Source organism: Strix aluco, chromosome 3 (assembly GCF_031877795.1).
Source record: "Strix aluco isolate bStrAlu1 chromosome 3, bStrAlu1.hap1, whole genome shotgun sequence".
Classification (NCBI taxonomy): Eukaryota; Metazoa; Chordata; class Aves; order Strigiformes; family Strigidae; genus Strix; species Strix aluco.
In genome coordinates this window covers 99,749,111-99,772,389 of record NC_133933.1, presented here as the reverse complement: position 1 = coordinate 99,772,389, position 23,279 = coordinate 99,749,111, and the positions used below count along the sequence as shown (strand labels likewise).

Here is a 23,279-nt window from a genome sequence, read left to right as displayed (position 1 = left end):
TATGAGCCACCGCTGCAAGATCTGCAGGAGTTGTGTTTTAGCAAGTAAGAGGGGAACTGGAGCCCAAAGAACAATCAGGAATTCCATTGGCCCAGGGCATAACTTAAAAGACTGTAAAGCTTCCTCCAAGTTATACCTGTCCGAAATGGCGCTGGAATAGGATTTAAATTGAGCTAGTTACTCTTAGTTCCCTTCACAGGGGATGAAGAAAAAAAAGATATCTTGAAATATCCTCACGTAAACATTTAAAATACATCACCAGTCATGTCCTAGAAGCATCTACATTTTCCTACAGCCTATAAGAGGATTTCTGTAATAACTGGTTCAGGTGTTGACATCTGTACTTGGCCAGATGAAACCTTCCACTGTGCTCTAAATTACACATAGGCAATAAACAGAACAGAAGGCAGTTTGGCCATGTCCTCAGCTACCTTTCTTACACAGCAGCCCTACATATGACACAGTCCATAGTTGCAGGCCACTCACAAATCAATGGGCATGTTGCACCGGATTTAACAACAACAAAAAAAAAAAAAAAAAGACCAGAATTTGTGTTTTATGCGATTTCTTCAAAATTCCTACTTTTCTTAGAAGTGGAACACTTGAAGAGGGAAAGTAGCTACTCTTTGGAGTAGCTGGGAGTGAGCTGGAAGAGACTGGCTTGCACCCATGCTGGTAAACTTTCTGGGCCTACAATGAAGGGAGGCAGCACACAGACTATTGCTGCAAATGGCTCCTGAAGTACTCCAAAGCTTGGCCACTGCCTAGAGATCCTTTCAGTCAATGACGTTAGACAGTGTGGACCAAAAGCACATCCAGGACTGCTCCAGGACTTTAGCAGTATAGATAATTGATTTCTGTTAAGTATACTATCACTTAGCATGTGAGAACTGCTGAGGACAGAGTCATTCTCCCAAAGGACAGCAAGGCACGTAGGTAGCGTGTGAAATGGCAGTACAGCACCGCAATACTGAACAATGGCAGGATGCAGCCCTTCCACAGTTGATGTGCTGGACTGTGATTACAACAAAATCTGCCTTCCCTTTGTTCCAAGGCAGGATTGCTGGACCACTCAATACATCTAAATGAAGATTTAATGTCTCTCTCACAGTCCTGTTAGATCTATATTTAGCCTTTGAATGTAACATAGGTAAGGGGACATTACAGGATTTACAGTAGACCTTCCTTTAGGTTGTCTGGGACGGTTTTCATCCTCACTGAAATTTTGAAGACTTCATTCTTTTGTAGAATGCCCACAAGCAGTTACAGAATGCGTTCTCATGCAAAAAAAAAGTTTCTTTCACTAGTTTACTCATTTTCTGTTGATCAATTGAGTGGAACGATAATAAGAATGAGAATATGCCCCAGGTAATTTGCATCTCACTTTAGCTGCCCAGATAATCGAAACACTAATTAAAATCTCCTGACAGGTAATTCCCAGTGTATACTGTAATAAAAAACTCTCCTTAAGAAATTTGTTTTTATAATGTATGTCATACCAATTTTAGTATATTCAATAGCAGTGCCATAGAGAATTAAATCTGTGCAGAACAAAAAAGAATAAACAAAGCACATTTTGGAATGAACTTTTTTTAAACTTAGTATTCCAAAGTCTTTTGCAAAATGTAACTCATTTATCAATTATATCCTCATGAGACTTTAACTTGTAATTTTTTTTCACCCAAAATCTCAGAGGAATTATTAATTTAAATTCAAGGTTTTATCCATGGAAGCATCAACAGGACTCTCCCTTTGACCTTCAGTACAGTAATAAAAACCATCCAAATATATAAACTATTATTTGCTAGAAGAGTAAATATACAGCAAACTTTCTCTGTGATTTTAGATGTACCTTTGCACCTTTCTCAGAGTAATAATTGCACTGCTCAGGATAATGGTAAGAGACAGGTCTAGCCTGAAATGTACCTTTCTCTTAACTGTGTTACGCCTTGGGCACAAGCAGCAGCCCAATAGCTGCTGTTCTCTTCAAGGGTGATACTGTGGCCGAGTATAAAGGACAGAGACCTTTCATACTGGCTGCGTCTATAGTGTTAACTGAAGTCTAGGACAGCTTTAGTACACTAACTCCATAACAAGGCCATTTTTTGCCAAGGTTACTGTCTACACTGCTTAGGAAAAGCCAACATTGGGATATCTGCTGACATCCAGAGGTCCTGCATGCCCAAGGTCAAAGGAGGCTGTTGTTGGAGGTGGAGGGGTAGTGGGTGAGATAGAAGACAGGAATCTGATTATGCACTTTGGAAAGACAGGGGTAGATAGTACGAGAACTGGAGAGGCTTGGAGATACTAACCAGGTTTGGCTGGGTTATGTAGTCTGTGAGTGAGAGAGAAGAAAGTGCTGCTCTGTACAAACCATGCTGAAGAATTGTGCAAGGTCAGAAAGCTTCGTCACATCCATCTAGAGGCTTAGGTTTACTGGATAAGAACTGTACCTGGCAGGATGGAAATCCACTTTGTTCTTTTGATTCTGATATAGACTGTGCATTGCAACCCCTTTAGCTGTATCTTAAATGTAAACTATGACTCATCATTTGTGGCACACCTCTGAAATTATATATACATAACACATCCACTAATGCCTAAACATATCATATAAACTGAGGCAAAGACATTTCATCCTACCACACTACCAGTACCACTACACCATTACCAGCTACGGAAAATGACCCATTACTTCAGTTGGATTCATGAAAAAAGAATATGATGGAAAAACTAGATCTAGATTTTATTTATAATTGTTAGGGTAACCAAAGATACATTTCAGGGTAGGTAAGACAAAAATATCTTTAAAGACTCAGAAAATTATTTAGCTGAAAGTAATTTAAGATGCTGAAAACAGTATTCTCATCTAACTTCAGGCTGTCTGACATTTTAGTACCAAATCCAAGGTACTCTCTAGGCTCCCTCTTTATAATGAGCAGTGAGACAAAGGCACCTCCAGAGAGCAAGTCAGCCCAACCAACCAGGGTCCCTCAGAATTCTCTCAGAGGGGGCTACGGTATCAAATCTTAGGCAGCTAGATACTTAACCTCTGTTGCTAATGTTAGGAAAACATGTATTCCAGCCTAAATCCTTAACAACATATATATGCTGGCCTGCATATACATCAAGTTCGCTCAATTTGCTAGGCGAGTATTGAACTTTAAGTTAAATGATTACTTAAATGCTTCAAGCTCTCTTTTCACTGCAAAACCACAGGATGGGATCCATGTTCTCCAAATCAGCTATTTAACCTTTAAATTGCTAAAGAAAAACAAGGGATGAAAAAAACAGGGGTAGTGTCAGTATTTCCTCCAGACACAATATAAAAAATTAAATCTTACTAAATCTCAGCAAATATGAAAGAAAATGGCTAAGCAGCTTAGGGAGCATGGCTAAATTCCACTGATTAGGAATGACACTCCTGTGTTTGAGAATTGCTTCTTTTGGGCCACCTGCCATGATGACTGGCTTTGAAAGGTTTAAATCACAAATGAGTTTGTTAATTACTTGGATTGGCTAGCATAACATGAAGCAAACATAAGGTTAACCAACAAAACAATTATGAGTGGAATGGAGAATATGTTTGATTTAGAAAGAAAAAAGACAAATTTCCAGGTTGCTCCAGCTAATTTTTCTGTTTTACTGAACAGATGAATAGTGAACTAAATAAACAAAACTTTTTTTTCCGCTCAGGTGCCAACTTAAGTTTTCTAAGGAAAAGCAATGATAGACTAAAATGGCACTTTTGAAAGTAATTTTCTCCTAGGGATATTTGTCGGCAGTGAGGTAAGAGTCTCCCAACACATGAGTTTGCCGATTTTTAATTAGAGCTACTTATCTTGTTTTCAACTATTTAATATCTTCCCTGTGAAACTGTAAATGTTTACAGAGTTGCAAAAGGCCAAAATTCGAATTTGCTGCTTAGTAACAATACTGTTCCAACTACATTCCAACAGTTGTTTAATAACAAAAGTAACATTGAAATAACATGCTTTATGCCAGAGGATACTACAGACTATTTGGTAAACAGTATAGAAGTATTAATTTGTCCCACAGAGTCACTGATGATTGCTTAATAGCGCTCCATTGTGTAACTCCTCAAAAAACTTCACACTCTCAAAAAGATGTTTTCTGCAAGTAGCTAAAGCTGAAGTGTCAGGCGATTTTATATAGCACAAATGTGGGCATGTTGTTTTTCCCTAGCGCAGATACCAGCCTGCTATCCATATCAGCAGTCAGTCTTGTTACCCCCCTGCAAACCTTCACTGGAGGTCCTTTCTACAGTTCTGCCCCTCCCAGAGCTACCAGCCATGCTGTCTTTCCCCAGTAGTGACATGAAGAACAGGGGTAAGTGGAATGGGAAAGTGAAGAGGATCTCTCATGTGGCTGCTGCCATGCAGCAATACATTAAGGGACTGAAGTTCTCCATATCCTGTAAAACATCAAGGTTTTTTTCCAACTTCAAGGAAGAAGCCCAGCCCCTCTTACTTCTACATGAATTTCTATACCAAGAGTGAAATGGAACAAGGGGTAAGAGAAAGAAAAGAACGTAAGTGAGCAGTAAAGACTATAATGCAAAACAGGAAGGAAAAGGACAAGAAAAATACCCAAATAGTAACCATAAAATCCTCAGGCTTTGAAAGTGTTTGGTTATAAAACTTTGGTCAAAAACTATCAAATGTTAAAGCTCTGAGAAAATTTCAAAATTTGAAAAAAATCCAGAAATACTCAAAAGAAAAATTCTCTTTAGAGCAATTGTAAAAACTTTTCTCAACTTATTTTTAAAGTTTTTAGTTTAGAAGTTTGAAAATCATGGCGTGTAGAATTATTTAACCTGTAGGGGTTTTTTTTCCTGGAAACATAAGGGCAGAGTCTTAAAAGCTGAGGCTCAAATATATCTACTACATGTTATGTGCTGCAGAAGAAAGAGGAAACACTCTTTATTCTGCCCTGAAAATAAATGAAAACTCAACTTGGGCCAAAGCTCACTAAGGTTTAATAATTCCAACCCTGTGTCCTTACTGAACAAAAAATCCAGATCATTCCAGTTTTTTGTGTAGAAGTAATGTTTTTTCCAGTGTTCCCAAAAAGAAAACAGAAAGCCATTCCAGTCATGTGCTGCCTGTAGTCTTGAGCTACACAGTTATTATTCAAGGCTCTTTATATCTTTAAAGAAACTATTGATGAGAAGTAGATTACTGTTTACTGTTCTACATGCAAACTTACTTTATTATCAATAATCTACTACCCTTCTCCATTTTGTATTGACCAAAAGTTTTTTCTTTCTATGCTTTTGTACTAATGTTCACATGTTTTCCAAAATGAGTGCACTTGGTAAAGACAGAGAAAATAAAGACAAGATATCCAGATGTCTTGCTGGCCTCTAGAATGATAAACAGAAAAATCATTGCATTTAATCTGCATTAAGTACTTCTGTCTGACTACAGGGTTACTAATAATTAACCTTGCGTGTCAACCCCTGTTCTATGGACTGCTGATTTTGTAAATTCATGTTCACATTGAAAGGATTAAAAGCATAGTTTAGCAGATTACAGTGCATTATCAGAGCGAGCAATTACTTTGGCCTGATTCAATTACAATTCCTACTGCATACAAAATGTCAGCTCAAGAAGAACAGGGCTGAAAACTTCTTCTAGTGCACCCAACATTTTTAAACACAAACAAGAAAAATAAATGTTTGCAAGCTGGGTACGTGGGGGGCTGAAAATACCTGTATCCCATCCTAGTAAGTGTATGCTCATATAACCCCTTTTTTATATCATTCATAGGCAGCTGTGGACACAGCACTCATACAAAGATTCAGTTTAAAATAAATGTGATCTCATGAATTAATGCATCTAGCACACGATAACGCAAACCACAGAAGGAAATGAAATCTGTTACCTGGCTGACTGCTGCTGTATGTTTAAGAGTTAATTCAGAAAAGATATTCCTGACCCACAAAATACCCTTATAAATATATCCCTATCAGTAACTCTCTAAGCCCTGTATGAGCATAACCATACAGCTCCGTGAGTAAAACTGTTATGTCACTGTATGATAGCAGAAGCTCAGAAAATTCCAGGAAAGTATTCCTAGGGTATCAGTGGCAAGAGAGAAGCTTGCAAAAGCAATTGGTTACAGAGCCTAGAGCCTTGTCAGTGTCATCAGACTGAATTTTGGTATATGAAAATTTTCTTCAAATCACTGACCCTCTCACCCCTCACAGAAAGATTAGCAGCAAAGTGAAATTAGATCAGCCTTATGTAACTTCAATCCGTGCCAGGTCCACTCTAGAGGGAATCAGAAATGTGCACAGCAGAAACTCTAGTACCCCAAGCATGCCTCAGGAACAGTTGTCCTTTGTCTTCAACACTGAGCCTTTGCAAATGCCATCAGTTCCCTTTCCTTAGCACATTTATTTCCTACAGCAAGCTACCTGCCCAGCAACAATTTCTCCAGTCTTATGAATCTTTCTAGCATTAAGGAAAATCTCCAGCAAAAGAAACTAAAATATCAGTGTTTCCAAGTAGAGATAAATGCTATACTTCACATCACTATAGCTACATTGATAATGTCAACCAGAAAGGGCCAAGGCACAGGCTCGAGCAGCATCCCAGCATCATCCATGATAAATGGTTAGTCTCAGGTGGACTTCCCTAGATAATGCCCAAGAAGTTCTGGGAACAGCAAGAGACTGTTCCCCACATGCAACTTGATTGCATCCAGCCTGCTCTTAGACATCAGGGGGTGTTAAGGGAGTTTAGCAGTATGAAGACAAACCACTCTGTGCCAGTTGACCAAGGGGGCTGAGGACAGTCTCTAGCCATTTTCTTTACTCAGCAGGACAGACAGGTACCTTTCCTTCCTAACTTGCTTCACTGTTCACATTATGTGCAATAGAGATAGGTCCTAGCCAAAAGAATTCATGTTCCAAATAGTCCAAAGTTCAAAATCTTGTAATATACTGCTAAGCCTTGTAATACACAGCACAAGCTTCTTTAAGAGGCTGAAACAGTTAAAGAAAAGAGCAAGTGATCTACTGACAAGTAGTGAATTTAAACTTTTCAATGCCAGTGGTGGGAGTTCACTGTTGCAGTGGAAGAACAGGAGTTTGGTTCCAGCTTTTTGTCACAAACCATCCTCATTCCCTCTATTTGGGCTTTTACTCAGCACATTTAAAAACACATACCAGAAGAATATAAACAAAGGTTTAAAATTTAATTTGTCAAAAAAGCCAGAAAAAGTCATAGGACGTGTGCTTCTGGATTTCTCTGTGTGATAATGCACATTCACCTGTTACAGAAGGGGGTTAAAGAACACTTATTATTTACCTTAAAAAATAGCACTTGTGCTGAATAATATTTTTACCTCATGATTAGCTTCAGCAGCCATAACTTTAGACACTACAGTATTACATACACTCAGTTAGAAATTTATTCAATACTTACTGGTGGTCCCCGGGGTCCTGTTGGACCTGCTTCTCCCTCCGGCCCCTGTTGACCCTGTTTGGGGGATAGGAAGAACGCAACAAATTTGAAAAGTGATTTTTTGCACAATGCGAAAAACTTTTCATTTTTCTAGATCTTTTGAATAAGATTAATCATCTTACCGGTTTCCCAGAATTTCCCATCAAACCCGGCACCCCAGGGGGACCTCTATTGCCCTGTTGGACAAAAGATGAAAAATATTAGCCAAGCCAATGGTTTACTGTTCCATTTTAAAATAAGTAAATCAATAAGGTCTAAAAAAAAATACACCTGTATTCATTTTTGACTTCCACCTTTATTTTGGTTTTCATTTATCTTTCACCTAATTCCTTCTACCTAATTTTTCAAGTCAGATTTCAGTTCTTTTGTTGTTTACATACTGACAAATCCCAAATAGACTTGGTTATTGCTCTCAAATCACAGAAGGATAATATCATTCCATGTAATTTCAGAAGAAATTCAAGTCTCAATCTAGTTTTCTTTTTCAATTACTTTAAACTCAAACGTTATTGTCTGAAACATTCCATACTCTCAATCATAAAATACTTTTTTAAACTTAATAAGAATTGATGCTGCAATTTGGTGGTACGTAAATAGAGATGACAATGTCTGAGTCAGTCAACTTAGGGCAACTGTAAATATTATTCTTATTACGAGATCCCTCATTTCAAATTGTAGCGAGGTACCCATGTCACATGCCTCCTTTAGCAATCACTTCCACAAATTTAAGAAGAAATGGCCTTTTTAAGGTATTATCATGAAAACCACATCATGTAGCAAAAGAATCATAAAAAAGCACAGGACTAGAGTTGATAAAAGAATGTATTTAATTCTTTCAGCCAAAGGCTTGTCTCTTACCACAACAAAGTTAATATAATTTCACTGCATACTATAGAACTTGATAAGCACAAATACAGTATTGTAAGAAAGTCAACACTCAGGATGATTTACCTTTGGGCCAGGAATGCCTTTCACACCTGGAGAGCCTGGTAAACCCTGAAAAAAATAACATTTACAGTGTTTATTTGTTGATAAGGGGATTGGAAATGGTGTTAAAAAACATCTCTCTCATGTTAAAGTATTTCTAGTACTTTTACTTCATAGGGAGGCACTTTTATCCAGTAACGGACCAAGCTTGAATTCTTTCCATTTACAAAGTAACAGATAAGGAGTATTATTCCTACTTCATAAATTGGCAAAAGGAGCACAGAAAAGTGAGGAGTTACGGCTTTTACTGGTTTAGATTAGAAATAGATTCTTTGTCCCAGTACACTGCCACTGGAGGTAGAGAGTTTAACAGATACTTTTTGTATACATTTCATCCCCTCCTCACTTCTGTGCAACAGCTCATAACACATATACTTTTACCAAATCTTCTTTCAAGCTTAAGAGCTCACTTTGTATTACAAATTTACTTCCTATTCTGTTTTAATACAGCTCCTTCACTATACCCTCACAGCGATTACTCCTATAGCATACCGTTTCAAAGAAGTTTCTGTTTAGCTTTCGACAATTGGTACAGTTTTCAAACTTATTCATGTGCAAGGATTACCTTCTAAACGTCCATAAAGCAATACTGATTCCCTATAACTTCACCACAGGGGAAAACTAGAAAACTCCGCTCCCCCCCCACCCCCCCAAAAGAAGCATCAATGTGATGCATTCCAGATGTTCTGAGCCAGCAGAGTATCAAAAGGAGATGATTGTTCATCTAAGGTATGTTAGACTAGCTGGCCGGTTCTTCCAGCTCACCTTGGGAATAGGTTTGGCCCTAGTCAATACCATGAGACCAGCTCTAATTGTGGGGTCACACCATAATATCCACAGGGTCTCAGATATGAGAAACCCTAAAAAAGTTGCATGCTGGCCACAAAGTGAGACCGAGTTCCTCACTACGGTACTGTGAGGAAATTTAGGCTTTTGTGCAAAAGTTTTGGATATACATAGCAGAATTTCCCCTTGCATTACACATACTCTTCCCGGGCCTTTTGCTTAGGTTTTCACTTAAATTACTCCAACATCAGCATCACACTAACCTATATTTGGCCTTTCTGTGGTTTGAACTGAGCCTAACTTTCAAAGGTAAAATACCAGATACTTACTGGCAGTCCCTGAAGCCCTGCATCACCTGGAGCTCCCGGTTTTCCTGGTTCACCCTGAAAAACATTTTAAGTTGCAATTTATGCAAATCAAACAAAAGGGAAAATTTTATTTCTGGAACACAGAGCTGGAGTACTTTTAGATCTGTAGGAAGGAAAGTTCATTCAATTACCCTAGTAATGTGCATAAAGCCACGGGCAGCAGCATGAGAAAAAGCCACAAATGAGTGAACAAATCTAGGGCACTGCCAAGGCTCAGATATATGCCAACCGTGCCTTACTTTTGCTCCAGGCATTCCAGGGATCCCTTCCCGACCATCGACTCCTGGTAAGCCCTTGAAGGGAAAAAAAAAAAAAAAAAATTTAAGAAAATTAATGTTTTGGAGAGATTTCACCCAAGCACTCTGATATACAAATTAGCATGACATGAAGCAATTGAAGAAATTAAATATACATACAGACTCTCCTTTAGGCCCAGGGAGACCATTTATTCCTCTTGTACCTTGAGGGCCCTAAAAATAATAATAATTTTTAAAAATGAAAATAAACACATTGAAATGACAGACGGGAAGAGTATCAACACATACTCATTCAGATATGCATTACTTTGAGAGTACCAATTATGCTGTATGTTTAAATGCTGTAAGTAACCACTGTTTGCAAGTCAACACAAGTTGAAATTTGTCTGTGCTCACCCTTTCTCCCTTTGGACCTGCTTCTCCCAGTGGACCCCTCTGTCCTTGATCCCCCTACAGGAGAAAAAAAAAAAAAAATTCTAGCAATAAAACCAGAATAAACTTACTTGCATTTACTAGCTAAAACCTCCAGTAAATCAGCAACAGTACAACTCACGCTTGGTCAAAGCAGACATCTTAAACTCATACTTTATTTAAAAATGCAGTTTCTTAAAAATGCAGCTGACAACTGCATCTTAAGAAAGCACAGCTCAAGCCATCCCCTAGGAACCCAGAAGTGTCTAAGCAAAGGATGTTGCATTCATTCTTCAACCCATAGAGTTACTGGCTTTCCAAGTATAAAATCCAGTTGGGGGGGCAGGGAGCAGGAAAGAAGTTAAAAAAACAAAACAAAACAAAACAAAAAAAACAAAGCCACCCAAACAAAAGGGCACAAATTGCCCTGTACAGGTTTTGTTCTAATGAATGACTATTTTCCAGTTTAAACACTGAAAAACTCCAAGCCATCCTAATGCACAGTAGCACTCAGAATGAAGAGGTAACAATAACATACTAAGAGGCTAAAATGTCTTCATCTACCCCATAATTCCTTGGGGACAGTAAGAGATTCTGGACTTGATATCACTGTCATATCATTTATTGACCTGTGGGGAATCAATAGCATTGGATCGATCAGAGGCTTTTCTGATTTACAGCCACATAGTATCTAACTGAGTAGACCCTGGGAAGTGTTTGGCTAACACACACTCTACTTACAGGAGCACCAGGAAGACCTTGGGGACCAGGCTCACCATCAAGCCCACGAGCTCCCTACAAAACAAGTAGATAACACAAGACATCAAAATGAAGTGCTAAAACACTAACAACTTAGGCTCCCTCCTGGTTTGCTGGGAGCTGCAAATTCTGTACAGCTGAAGTTTTTTATAGGTCTGATTTAAAAAAAAAAAAAAAAATCACAAAGGAATTTTGGCAAACTTTTTTTTTTAATCTATCTTGGTTTTTGTGGAGTTATGAAAGCCAATATTTTTTAACTCTGGAAAAAATGACATTCAGTTCATTCTCTAAAAGAATCGTATTGAACAGTGAGGAGGTAGACCTTTTCACGCTACTTCAGAAAATGTCTGTCTTTTCCTTCACCACATAATAGAATAGCATCAGAATGTGAAGAGAAATCATCAAGTGCAGTGCAGCTATTTTTATCACATATGTTTCAAGGAAACAATGCAACTGCTACCCTGTAAGTAATTCTAAATGGAGAGAAAAAAAACGTTTTCAAAAAGATTTACAGAGAATAAGGAACTCCTTTGTCAAACAGAAGTAATAAATATTTCAAATAGACAAAACAAAAATGTAGGCACAAAAATGTAGGTAGGTAACTATCAAGAATTAGAAGAGACAAAGAAGGCCAGAAAAGCAAAGTAAGACAGTAATAGCTTAGTAAATGTGTCCAAGAGGTTAGGAATGAACTCATGAGAAGATTCATAATCAGGACAAATTTGATGTTATTTCTGAACATAGACAATCACAGAATAAGTGTTCCATTGTTTCATTTCTGGAGAAGGAGACAATGGCATGATTGCTACATTTTACTCCTTCCAGAAATTTTTACCGTATAGATTTAGCAAGATCATAAGAATAGAAATGTAATAGTGAGGTTTGAAATAACAGTTAGAAACACTTTGATGAACAGCAGGAAAATTACCCAGCAAAGTTAGAGCCCGTATAAACATGAATCCCACTGGCAGCAATTTAAGACACAAAAGATGCAAGAGACAGAAAGGATGGAAAAGAACAAACTCTCAATAAAAACTCCTGACAAAAACTGGGACAGTGGAAGCAAAAGGCTTCAGGAAGATGCAAATCACAAGAGAAACTACTTAATAAATTTTAGCTTTAAATAAAACATGCTATAGTTTATAACTGCTATAACTTGCTATCTTGCTTACTACCTACTTGCATACATGCCAAACTACTATAAATCCAAGGATCAGAGGGAAAGGTGTGAACAGTATGTGTACGTTGTTCATCAGAAGGACCAAACTGCCCTTCTTCCTAACCAGAAGTACAGTAGCTATGGAAATACAGCTGGCAGGAGAGAGAAAATGCAGGGGGGGAAAGGAAAAATTTAAATAAGCTTTAAAAACATTCAGGGGTGTACATTTTCTTATCCAGGCCATTTTATGGAAAGAAAGATTAATACTCACTTTAGTACCTTTAGGTCCCATTATACCAGTTATACCTCTGATACCCAGGATGCCCTGAAAATGAAAAGCATATTCAAATTATGCTTAAATATTTTCATCAGAACTGTCCTAGTTCTCAGACAGAAGACTCAGAGTTCTACATGCTTTCTTTATGCTATTTTACTATTTTCTTACTATAAAAGGAGAAATCCAGCTACTTTTGTATTAGAATATTTAATTTATATGGTAATTTGATATTTTATTAATTTAAGACTTTTTAAAAGAATAACAAAACTATCAGGTTGAGTTATGCAACCACAAATATGCCTTAAGGACTGAAAAACCCCACTGATTTCTATTCTTGATTACTACAGACTTGACGCATTCTCCCTGTGCAGCCTGTGTGAGAGGAACACATGAAGGCCAGATTTGCTAAAGTCCTAAGTTGTCTTAAGTGGGGTATAGGACAGATGCAGGAGAAAGGTACTATCAGAGTTTATGAACTCTAGAGACAGACAAAATGGGGAAGGTTTTTAAGAATACAAGTGCTAAGTTTATACGCCCATCACACCTGAGAGGCTGGACTGAGTAGACATCCTAGTATAGCAGGATGTATCATAACTATCATCCCTTCCCTTCAAAATACAGTCTCATAGGAAATTTGGCTGCAATTTTATGCTCTTCGTGAGAGACTGAAACTACATGACATGTCTCCTCTCTGCAGAGATCAAACCCTCAGCCATAACATGTCTGTCCTGCAACAAGAAGAACACACTTTAACTGTGTTCATGAAACAGCTACAGGCACTTCAGCACAGCACAGGCAAACCTCCTCCTTGACCAGACTCTAGATGGGCAGCCCTTTTACTTGCTCCTAACACAGTTAGATGGAACTTTGCACAGAACATTTAAAGCTTTGTCAGCCCAAAACATAAGGAAAAAAAATCATGATAATGCAACAGTGACTACAACAACCCAACAAGGGAGAGACCCACAGTCTAATCCTTGTTCCAAGATCAGAGATGGAAGCAGGCACACTGAGGTACCCACTACTTTCTATCAAAGGCCACATCTCTCCCAGAGGTGGCTATCTTATGCAAGTCTTCTTGTCAATGCATTACATAAAAGTGTCGGATTGCAGGTGATGCTGTGGAGACCAGATTCCTAATCTCTTCTGTGGATCTGAGCCTTACATTTGTTTATGTAAGAAACATACAAGAAAATACAAGAGAGTCCACAGTCTCTCCACCTGTGCCTCTAAAGCGCTGCCTATCCTCTTTTCCATAGGTTGTCTATCTGACATCACTTTCTTCATATTATGAATCCTACATTTTAATAATAAGCAATTATTTTAAAGCTTGTTTGTAAGGTCATCAACTGGTGAAACAGTGAAGCAAAATGAATAATTCATTTAAAAAAAGGTGGGGGAAAGGAAAGTCAATCTCCAATTGGTTTTTAATTCTACTGTGTTATTTCACTGTGATTGAAGAACCTTACCAAACTGAGTTAAATGAATTTGCCCCACAGGCTCTCCAGACAGCAGAAGCTGCATCTTACACAAGTACTTTCTCTGCACCAGGGTGCCAGAGATGCTTTTTCCAGCATCAAACATAAGAAGGATTACACCCTTTCCTTTACTTAGTCTCTTCTTTATCTTTCTCTAGTCCTAATCCAGAGGTTTATGTTGTCTTATACTCATAGAGAATTCTGTAATTTAGGATTTGGATGTCATGTGCATCAAGGTAAACTCCTGTATAGTATCACATGTGAACACCAATGGCATTAAAGAAATAGTTTCACACTTAGGAAAAAAGCATAAGACCCCATCAGAAAATAAACTATAGAAATTAAATGTGTTATGCCCATGCCTATTTCTCTTACTTCGAATGACCCCTTTATTCTGTTCCCTATTGTCTGTTCAGCTGTGGTAACCTTAAGAAGATCTCCTCACCAGGAAATAAGCTAGGAGGTGTGTGCCAGAACAAAGAAGTCAAGCAAAGCAGGACAAGAAAATAATTCCAAAATCATAGATGTGATTGAAGGAGCTTCTTTGGCATGCAAGAAGGCAAAAAACTTAAGGAAAAAGAAATCTGTTCTTCAGTGGCTGCTACTTCATCCTCAAGTCTTAGCCAAGCCTGAATTTCAGTTAACGATGTTTTAAACAAACAGTGGCTTTGCAAGGATGAAGTAAGTCAGAGTCATCAAAATTATGGAAAGAAGGCCAAGGAAAAAACACACAAAAAAAACCCCAACTATTTCCACAATCTAAGCACAACACAAAATTTAGAACACGAAATACTTTTAAAAATAAGCCTTTCCATAGAACTATATAGAGCTTTGTGCCAAGCAATAACGTAGCTTTTTGGAGGGACTTAAAATAATTCTGCTTTCACTCATAGACAATATGGCAGAACAAAGAGAAATGTGTGTGGAGATTTTATAATATGTTTCCTTACAGTAAGAAGAAAAAAAGATGAGACAATAAAACAAATGGGTAACACTATTTAAGAAGAAATACTTTACTGGAGGGCCTTGAGCTCCCACTTCACCACTGGGACCTTGGTCCCCTTCTTCACCCTGGGAAAGCAAGCAGAATACATCTGTAGCTAATCCGTGCCATGTATATTGCTCTCTCATCATAGGAGGTACATTTATTACTTACTGTTTTCTGTCACCATATCCTGCTTGAAGGAAATCCAAATGAAGCCACACTACTTCCTCAGAACATAGACAGATACTCATTCATGTTCACATTCCATTCAACTATCAGTCAAAAGGTTAATTTCAAAGCAACCCCAGTATAAAGAAGAATAATGTTATTTTACTCTTAATCTGTCATCCCTTGGGTTTTTTTGATGTTAATCTGTTTAGGTTTTCTTGGTTTTTTAGAGTGAAGTGTAATGAAGGTATACTCATATATGTGAATAGACTGGATACGCTAGTAGCTCTGCATCACAATACCACATTGCACTTCAGAATTTTTTTTTTTAATTAAAATGGTAAAATGCCTTATCTAGTCAAATCCCTGTTCGATTAGATGATAACCTACAATGATAGTGCAAACTAATAGAACAACAGTACTTACTGCCAGTTTAATTTGCAAAAAGGTATTTTGGAGCATAAGACAACAGCTCAACATCCAGGAAAAAAATAGGCAAGCTGTTTCTAATAAATTAATATTCTTTTCAATACGCTTAGGAATAGAGAGCAGGGTTTTTAAAAAAAAAATTTCTCTGCTGTTTTTCCTCCAGCATTGAAGCATGGACCAAGGCAGTGCAAATCTTCACAACTTTTCTTACAAATATTTCAATATTAAACAAGGTTAATTCAAATGAAACACCTTAAAAGAGTTCACATTTCAGTCTTCAAGCTGAGTCAGACTTGGCCTCTTTACTATAGTTACAATCTTTCTTTGCCTGTGCACTTATACTGTGTCCTTTCCCTCTTAAATAACATTTTTCTCTCTCATTCTTCCTGTTACTACTCATCTGTGCCACAGAACGATGTATTTGGCAAATCCAGAGAATTCTTCTGCATTTAAATGTTTGGAATTTTTCCAATTAATAAATTTTACTTCAATTTTTGCCATGAGTTCCATAATAATTAAATTGAATGATCAAAATAAAAAGCAAGAGTAGTTTGACTTCTGAATCATAAAAACCACAAAGTACAGGTGAATGAAGACTAGAGATAAGCCTCTGGTTACATCATGATATGTAGTATCTCTTCATGCATTCTGGTAAAATAATTAATAGTTCTAAAAAAATATAATACTGTTTTTGAAGAAGAGGCTACACTATTAGCTTGCTAAAAACAACAGCAGTTTTTCCTTTTTTCTTTTTACCTTATAACCTTGTTTTCCTGGTTCACCAGACTCTCCTTTTGAACCTTTCTGTCCCTAAAAAAAGGTAGAAAACAAAATAAATAAATAACAATATAGTATTCAAAATTTAAATACTGAGTTTTGCAAAACAGACAGACACTCCTCAAAACTATCTTGCTGTTCCCTCTGCAATCCCCATTCACCACTGCTTTTTCACCTACCTAGTTAACATCACATATTAGGCACCATGTTCAAAAAGATCTGCTCCTGAATCTAACAAGGCTGTATTTCTAGGCAGGTTAGTATTTCTTCTTATGTTACCCCACAACAATTTCCTCAGGCCAAGAGTATTCCTAGAAACTGGCAAAGAATACATTAAAAAAAAAAAAAACTTAGCTAAAATGAAACTCAGAAAGTATTAATTTCAATTTAGTATGTTACAGGTCTCCCAGAAAGAGAGAAAGACAGAAAAAATTACTAAAGATTTGGGGGAATATTTGGAGTTTCTGGAGTCATGCTACAAATGGTCCAGAAAGTGAATGAAGCTCTAATCATACTCTAATCCCTTCAGGACCCCACATAAATTTCACCCTGAAGATTACAGCAGCAGCAAGAGATTTCAACAAGGAGAGGTTATTTTGGCAGTCAAGAGTTGAAATAACCCTAAGCATCCACACTGATGCAATGTTTTTTGAAATTAACAGTGAACTGCCCTTTTTGTCAAGCCAGCAATTCCCCTCCCTAGTGCTTTGAGACAGGATCTCTGTAAGGAATGCTTGAACAAACAGATTCTCTTACCTTCATTCCCATTAAGCCAGCATGTCCTGGGCGGCCAGGTGGACAAGCATTGGGACACTGGAAAAGCATCCACATAGTTACTAGTACACAGGTTGACTAAGGTTGTCTGAGATTACTTTAAAAAAAACCCCATGGACAACTATCTTACCAACGGGTCACCATCTTGCAGGCCAATTGTTCCCTAAATTAAATGACATTAATCAAAGTCAGTAAAAGAGAAATAACCAAACCTGAATCATTAGACAATACAGACATTAGACAAAACAGAAAATACTACTATCTAAACCTGGAATCAGAACTATAATCAACCAACATGAAAAGCACCTAAACTGTAGGATTTTATCGCAGGATTGCAGACACCTGCAAAATCCTGTCCTCTAACTTAGACCAACTTTTCTGAAAAACAAAATATTTCTCTTTTTTTTGAACTACCTAAAACATATTTTCTATTAAATATAGAACAAATATATCCAAACCCCATGAATTTCCAACAGAACCAATGACAATTTCTGTAATAAGGATCACTTCTACTTTTCCAACTTACTACCATTCAGCAAAAGATTCAGACCTTCACAGAGAAAATAATCTTCCCACAACACGAGTATTGGTAGATGACTGAGATGTGTGGCCATTAACATAATTGCAATAAACTAGAGATCAGTGTACAACGAGATGGACTCAGTGGGGGGAAGACCATTCCTCATATTAAATCAAGTATTTGATGGAAGCTAACAGGAGGCTTATGAGGCACAACAAGGAGAAATATGATTTCACAGCAGCAGCTGGATTCTCTAAAGCCCACTGGGAGGGAGCACACTGTTTCAGAGAGAAGCACACGGGAGTTTAAGGAATGAGCTGGTCTCCTGTTTTACAGAAGGATTTAAAAAAAGCTGAGGGTAGGTTTGGGTCCATAATGTCATCACCTGGAGTGGGGTTGTGGCACTTCAGAAATCCAAAAAGGACAAAACTGTCAAGGAATAGAAGCAGCATACGCTGTTATTGAGAATTTGGTTTTACTTGTTTCCTAAATAGTCTTCTTCACCTTACCATTCACAATTTTTACAATGCCTCTGCCAATTCTCTGGCAACTTTCATGAAAACAAGAAATGTGGCATAAATAAAGCATATGGATTTAGGGTCTGTCCAGCAAAGGAACAGTAGAGCTTTTAAAAAGACATTAGTATGACACATGATTCCCAGTGGTTTGCATTTCACAGCACCCAGCCTCCCATGTGTCTGCCAAACACTCTGTTTTATCTCTCTGGGCAGGTAAATAGCTACAAGACAAAGGCGTAACACAGATCCCTCCTCCCAGGAGGCTCAAAGAAGACAACCATGCCCCTAGAGAAGCTTTCTTCTATCCTTGCAAGTAGCAGGCTTGGTTGCAAGAAAGACATTAGAACTTAACCAACCTGCAAGCATATATTTCTGGCTCATGAGCCAATACTAAATTTTCCTCCTAACAGAGAAGAGTCTACCTCTGCTGAAGTACTACCAGTGAGGCCCAACAAAGACTACGTTTACAGTAATACTATAATTCACAGGGAAGTTTAAAACCTGTAAAAGTTACAGTTTAAGACCATTTGCAGAAATGGGAAGACATCATGGCAGAAGTTACACAGTCTGCATTTCAAACTATCTTTTATAACCATAAAAATTTGCCTTCTAAATAGAATATCAAATGTTGTTATGAATAAATGAATTGTATCTCTGGCTTTGAACACAGGCCTCTAGACATTATGAATTAATACAGCCTGCTGAAATCCTACAGTTGGTATTCAGCTGTAGGCCTTGAGAAGTTTTGTTCAAGTAGCAACAATACATAATTCAGACATCAGCACATATTAAAGGCAATCACTTACCCGAGGACCTGGTGGCCCTGGTGGCCCTGGTGGCCCTCTTTTTCCTGGATCTCCCTAAAAAAGGGTAAAATAATTTTGTTGATTCACAGTAATAATGACAACCAGGAGTTACACATTCATACTACACAACAGTGACAAATTCAGTAGCTACAGAAGGACAGGCTAGGTAGACAATTAAAACATAAACCTGCAACATGGGTCCCATAATAGAATGGGAAAACTGATTTTTTTAGTAGAATGGGAGCCATGTTGTAGAACAGAAGCCACAAAAAACCAATACATTTCCAGCTGCTTTAGAAATCTGAAACATCTGTCCACAGGATCATCTATGCACTCCTCTATCTTACAACTGCTAATTAAGTTCTGAATTAAATGAATCCTAGTAACTGGCAAAAATGCCCAAATCAGAGAGGAAAAATATCCCCTTTTTCAGAGCCCAGGATGAATTTACCAAGTTACTATCCCCTCCTGTTTGTGAAGTTTTCATGTCTGGTGCTTTCAGAAGTAAAGACAACACAGAACATCTGCAAATTATTTTTTCTGAATGCTTTTAATTACAATAAATCTAAATTTTGACAGGGACCCCCTTTTAACTTAATACTGTCATTTCAGTATTATTTTTGATATGTTATTAAATCATAAATGAAATGAAGATGAAGATAGTGAAGTGCTAAGGCTTGGACAATAAGCCCAAGCCAGAGTTGACCTATAGATGAATCCTGTACATTTTATAACTGATAACCATTGTGCTATTAGGTATTATACTAAGTTATAGCAAACCAACTGTTCTGATGTAAAAGGTGGGAATACTGAAGCCTGAGCAACAGGCCCTGAACTGAAACTGCTAACTCTGTATGTAGTCATTAGTGAAATATGCATAGAAGATGTAGTTTAAACAGCATAAAACATGTCTATCCTGAATGTATCCTTATATTTCTTTATGTGTGAGCAAGATAACAAGGCCACGGAAACAGTTGTCTGGCCTTGTGACCTTGCTCATAAATTAACTAGATAAGCAGGGAAACTCCCTTAGCTTCTCCCTTAAGCCCTGGCCAGGCTCTGGGGGGAACCTAACTGAGATGAAAACCAGATATTTCCGCTTAAAACAAAGGTGTCAGCTATTCTGGCTTACTGATTTTTAGGTATATAAGGCTGGGCCCGCTCACAGCGACTTTGGAAGCCTCACCTACGGGTGGACGCACCGCGTAGGATTTCCCACTTGCAGGGAAAGGTTCTCCAAATCCTCGCTGTAACCGGGGCTCCCCAGCGACTGCGGATCTGGATGATGGTAAAGTATGCAAGTGGTGATGTATCTTTCTTAATCACTATTCTCTCTCTCTCAAGTAGTAATGATTTGATGCATTACCCTGTATTTTCCTATTTGTTTAAGTGCACTATTCTGTCTTTTCTTACTGTATGTTTTCTGTATTATTCTGTTACATTATTTAGTTATTTCTAGTAAAATATGCCTGCTCTTTTCACTCTGGTGTCTGAGTTTAATTGATATCCCTGATCAGCAAAACAGATAGAGAAACTGTTCACTAATTCTCACAATGCATGAACTATAGAGCCATAGGTTTAAAAACACTAAAAAGGAATTTTTCTACACAATGTATAATTACACTGTGGGACTCATTACCACAATGTGTTGTGGAAGCCTGTGATAAAAATGGATTCAAAACGGGACTGACTACATTAATGGTGGATAGGGTCACATACAGCTTTCGAAAAAGGCAGCACAGATGCAATTTCTGATTCAGGCAGTCTCTGAACTGCCAACTGCTAGAATCTGGGACAGTATGACAGAAAAATGTCATTTTACAAATAGCCTGTACACTCCCCTAGGTATTCATTATTGGTCTTGCTACAGACAAGACAGTGAGCTAGATCTTCTGAAACAAATTGGCAGTTTTTAATATTATTTTTCATATTAATTTATATGACTGAGCACAACACACAGGGAGAGGTATGCATTAAAAAGTAGGCTTCATTAAATAAAATTTTATTGCTATTTCAGATTTCAAGTAAAAAAATTAACAATTGATTTCAATTTGCATTTCAGTGGTAAAGCATGGAGTCAAAATATGACAGTGTGTCTGAGTGCACAGTTTAGCAGTAAGGTCAGTAGATGGAGTCACACTTAAAACGATACTAAGAAATACTGAATTGCCATGTTCACAGATATGCAAATGGAGAACAGAAATAGTATGTGGTCACGTACCATAATGTATGTGTGTGAAGACAGGAGTAAAGGTAAAGGTCTGCATGCAATGTTAAGTTTTACATTTCCTGTATTTCTGGCAGGTTTGCTTTTTTATTTTAGCTTTCCTTGAATAAGAGGAGAAGTAGAGTATAGGACACTATATGAAACATTTAATTCTAATATAACAGGTGGCCCTGACTTTATGCCATTCATTGTTCCTTATTTCTGATGAGCTTCAAACACAATCTTTCCTCTACCAGTGATCACTGTAGAGAAAAAGAGCATGTTTTCGAGTGCTGTTATAACCCAATTAGTGTTTAGACGGCACAGTAATTATTCATTTTTTCTATAAGTACCTTCTAGCAATTGAGTACATCTACATTTTCATCAAACATAATAGTACTTACAGGTGGACCAGCACGACCTACTTCCCCAGGAAGTCCTGCTGCACCAGCTGGACCCTATAACAACCAAGTTAAATGGCATTTTTAAACCATAGAATACCTCTATAACAAGCATCTGAAGAGTAAGAACATGTAATTCTCTCAAACAACAAACTATGCCTTTAGACATCAGTATTCTTGGCCCATATACCATAGACCTAAGCAACCTCATGCATGAAGAAAGCATGCATAATAGACATAGAACATCAGGATTAACACAGTCTCTTTTTTCACTGAATTACTTTTTATTACAGTATAATAGCTTTATTGAATATTTAAACAGATTCATTAAATAGTATATTTACAAATTGCAAAAATGATACTTACGGGTGGTCCAAGAAGTCCCTTGCCCTGTGAAATATGAAAAAAGGTCAGAGACGTGGGGAGGGTTCCACACCTAGTCAAGCTGTTCGCCAATAACAGAGTATTTGAGACAAAGAGGTACAAAAAACCTGTTATTTGATTCTGCAAAATCATTTTGAAAACTTGTTTAACTAATGCTAAATGTCAATTTTATTATTAAGTAATCAATATCAGGAGAAAAATTAATTAAGTTGCCTTGCAGTAGCATTTATTTACACATATTGACAAACACATATACTCCCACAAAGGAATGAAGACATTAAAGCCTTTGGGTTTAGCTAATTATCAAGTACCATGATAAACATATCTATGCTATAACCATTTCCTTCTAACAGTGCATTTAAATTGATAATAAGAGATTTTTTTTTTTTTGCCAGTGCTTCCCTGAGGTCTAAATCAATTAAACTAGCACTTTTTGGTAATCAGAAAGAAGACCAAATTGCTCCTGTTTACATTTTCCATCAGTACTGCTCTGAATCATTTTAATGAGAAGTGTCCAAGATACAAATGTGTTTCTGCGTATTTGAACAATACACCGCCCCTAAGAAAACAGATCCGTCAAGTCTTACATTACTACAGCAAATGGATAATTTTATGGAGAACAGTGTCAATGATGTGCATGAAACACTGGCATATAAAAATCACAAACATAATTAAATCTTTAGGAGATTTGATGTAATAAAGCGGAGTGGAGTTTAAGAGCCACAGAATATCATATCAGGATTGTATCTGCAAGGTTGTCTTTAGAAAACTTGGTATAACACAGGGAAAATTTCAAACATTTATCAGAGTCATTCCATTTTAACCATTTAATACACAGCAGAAAGTAAACGTTTTCACCTTGCATTGTAAGCCAAAACATCTTTTTTACTTGCTTTTTCTTCTTGCTGAACATTTTTTTTACTGAGAATAAATTAGGTCAGTGTCAATGTAGCTTCTGGTATGTGCAGACACAGCTGAAGGTTGGTGCTTTTGTGAAGAAGAAAGGGGTTTTAAGATAAGACAGTAATAAATAAGACAGTTGGGGTCTATTCTTGAAGATAACAGAAACAAGGTCAGGACAAATTAAAACAAACCAGCTCAAGACACACCACCTCCTAAACAGACCTTTGTGAGCATGTGTGAGCACTGAGGTCAACCAGCAGACATGGTGAAGAAGACTACCAACGACCACCACTCAGCAAGAAAGTGCATGCGTAATTAAGATGCAGATATTGTAATCAGTTCCAGGACATCTAATGCATATGTAACTCATTTCTCAGAAAAGTTACGAATATGTATAATCTCACTCTACATTAGCTGCCACTTATAGATATGG

General features: G+C 37.5%; 1 protein-coding gene across 3 annotated transcripts in view; it reads right to left on the bottom strand.

Moving 5' to 3' along the window:
* COL9A1 (collagen type IX alpha 1 chain) overlaps positions 1-23,279 on the bottom strand; it is a 75,845-nt gene that overhangs the window by 18,826 nt on the left and 33,740 nt on the right. For all 3 annotated transcript variants that reach the window (XM_074819815.1, XM_074819816.1, XM_074819817.1), the window contains 16 exons: positions 21,926-21,949; positions 21,563-21,616; positions 18,953-19,006; positions 17,239-17,271; positions 17,091-17,147; positions 16,314-16,367; positions 14,993-15,046; positions 12,492-12,545; positions 11,044-11,097; positions 10,288-10,341; positions 10,051-10,104; positions 9,874-9,927; positions 9,596-9,649; positions 8,445-8,489; positions 7,616-7,669; positions 7,455-7,508 (listed from right to left, as the gene is read on the bottom strand). In XM_074819815.1, the coding sequence (XP_074675916.1) occupies positions 7,455-7,508; positions 7,616-7,669; positions 8,445-8,489; positions 9,596-9,649; positions 9,874-9,927; positions 10,051-10,104; positions 10,288-10,341; positions 11,044-11,097; positions 12,492-12,545; positions 14,993-15,046; positions 16,314-16,367; positions 17,091-17,147; positions 17,239-17,271; positions 18,953-19,006; positions 21,563-21,616; positions 21,926-21,949 (807 nt within the window). The remainder of the gene's footprint in view (positions 1-7,454; positions 7,509-7,615; positions 7,670-8,444; positions 8,490-9,595; positions 9,650-9,873; positions 9,928-10,050; positions 10,105-10,287; positions 10,342-11,043; positions 11,098-12,491; positions 12,546-14,992; positions 15,047-16,313; positions 16,368-17,090; positions 17,148-17,238; positions 17,272-18,952; positions 19,007-21,562; positions 21,617-21,925; positions 21,950-23,279) is intronic.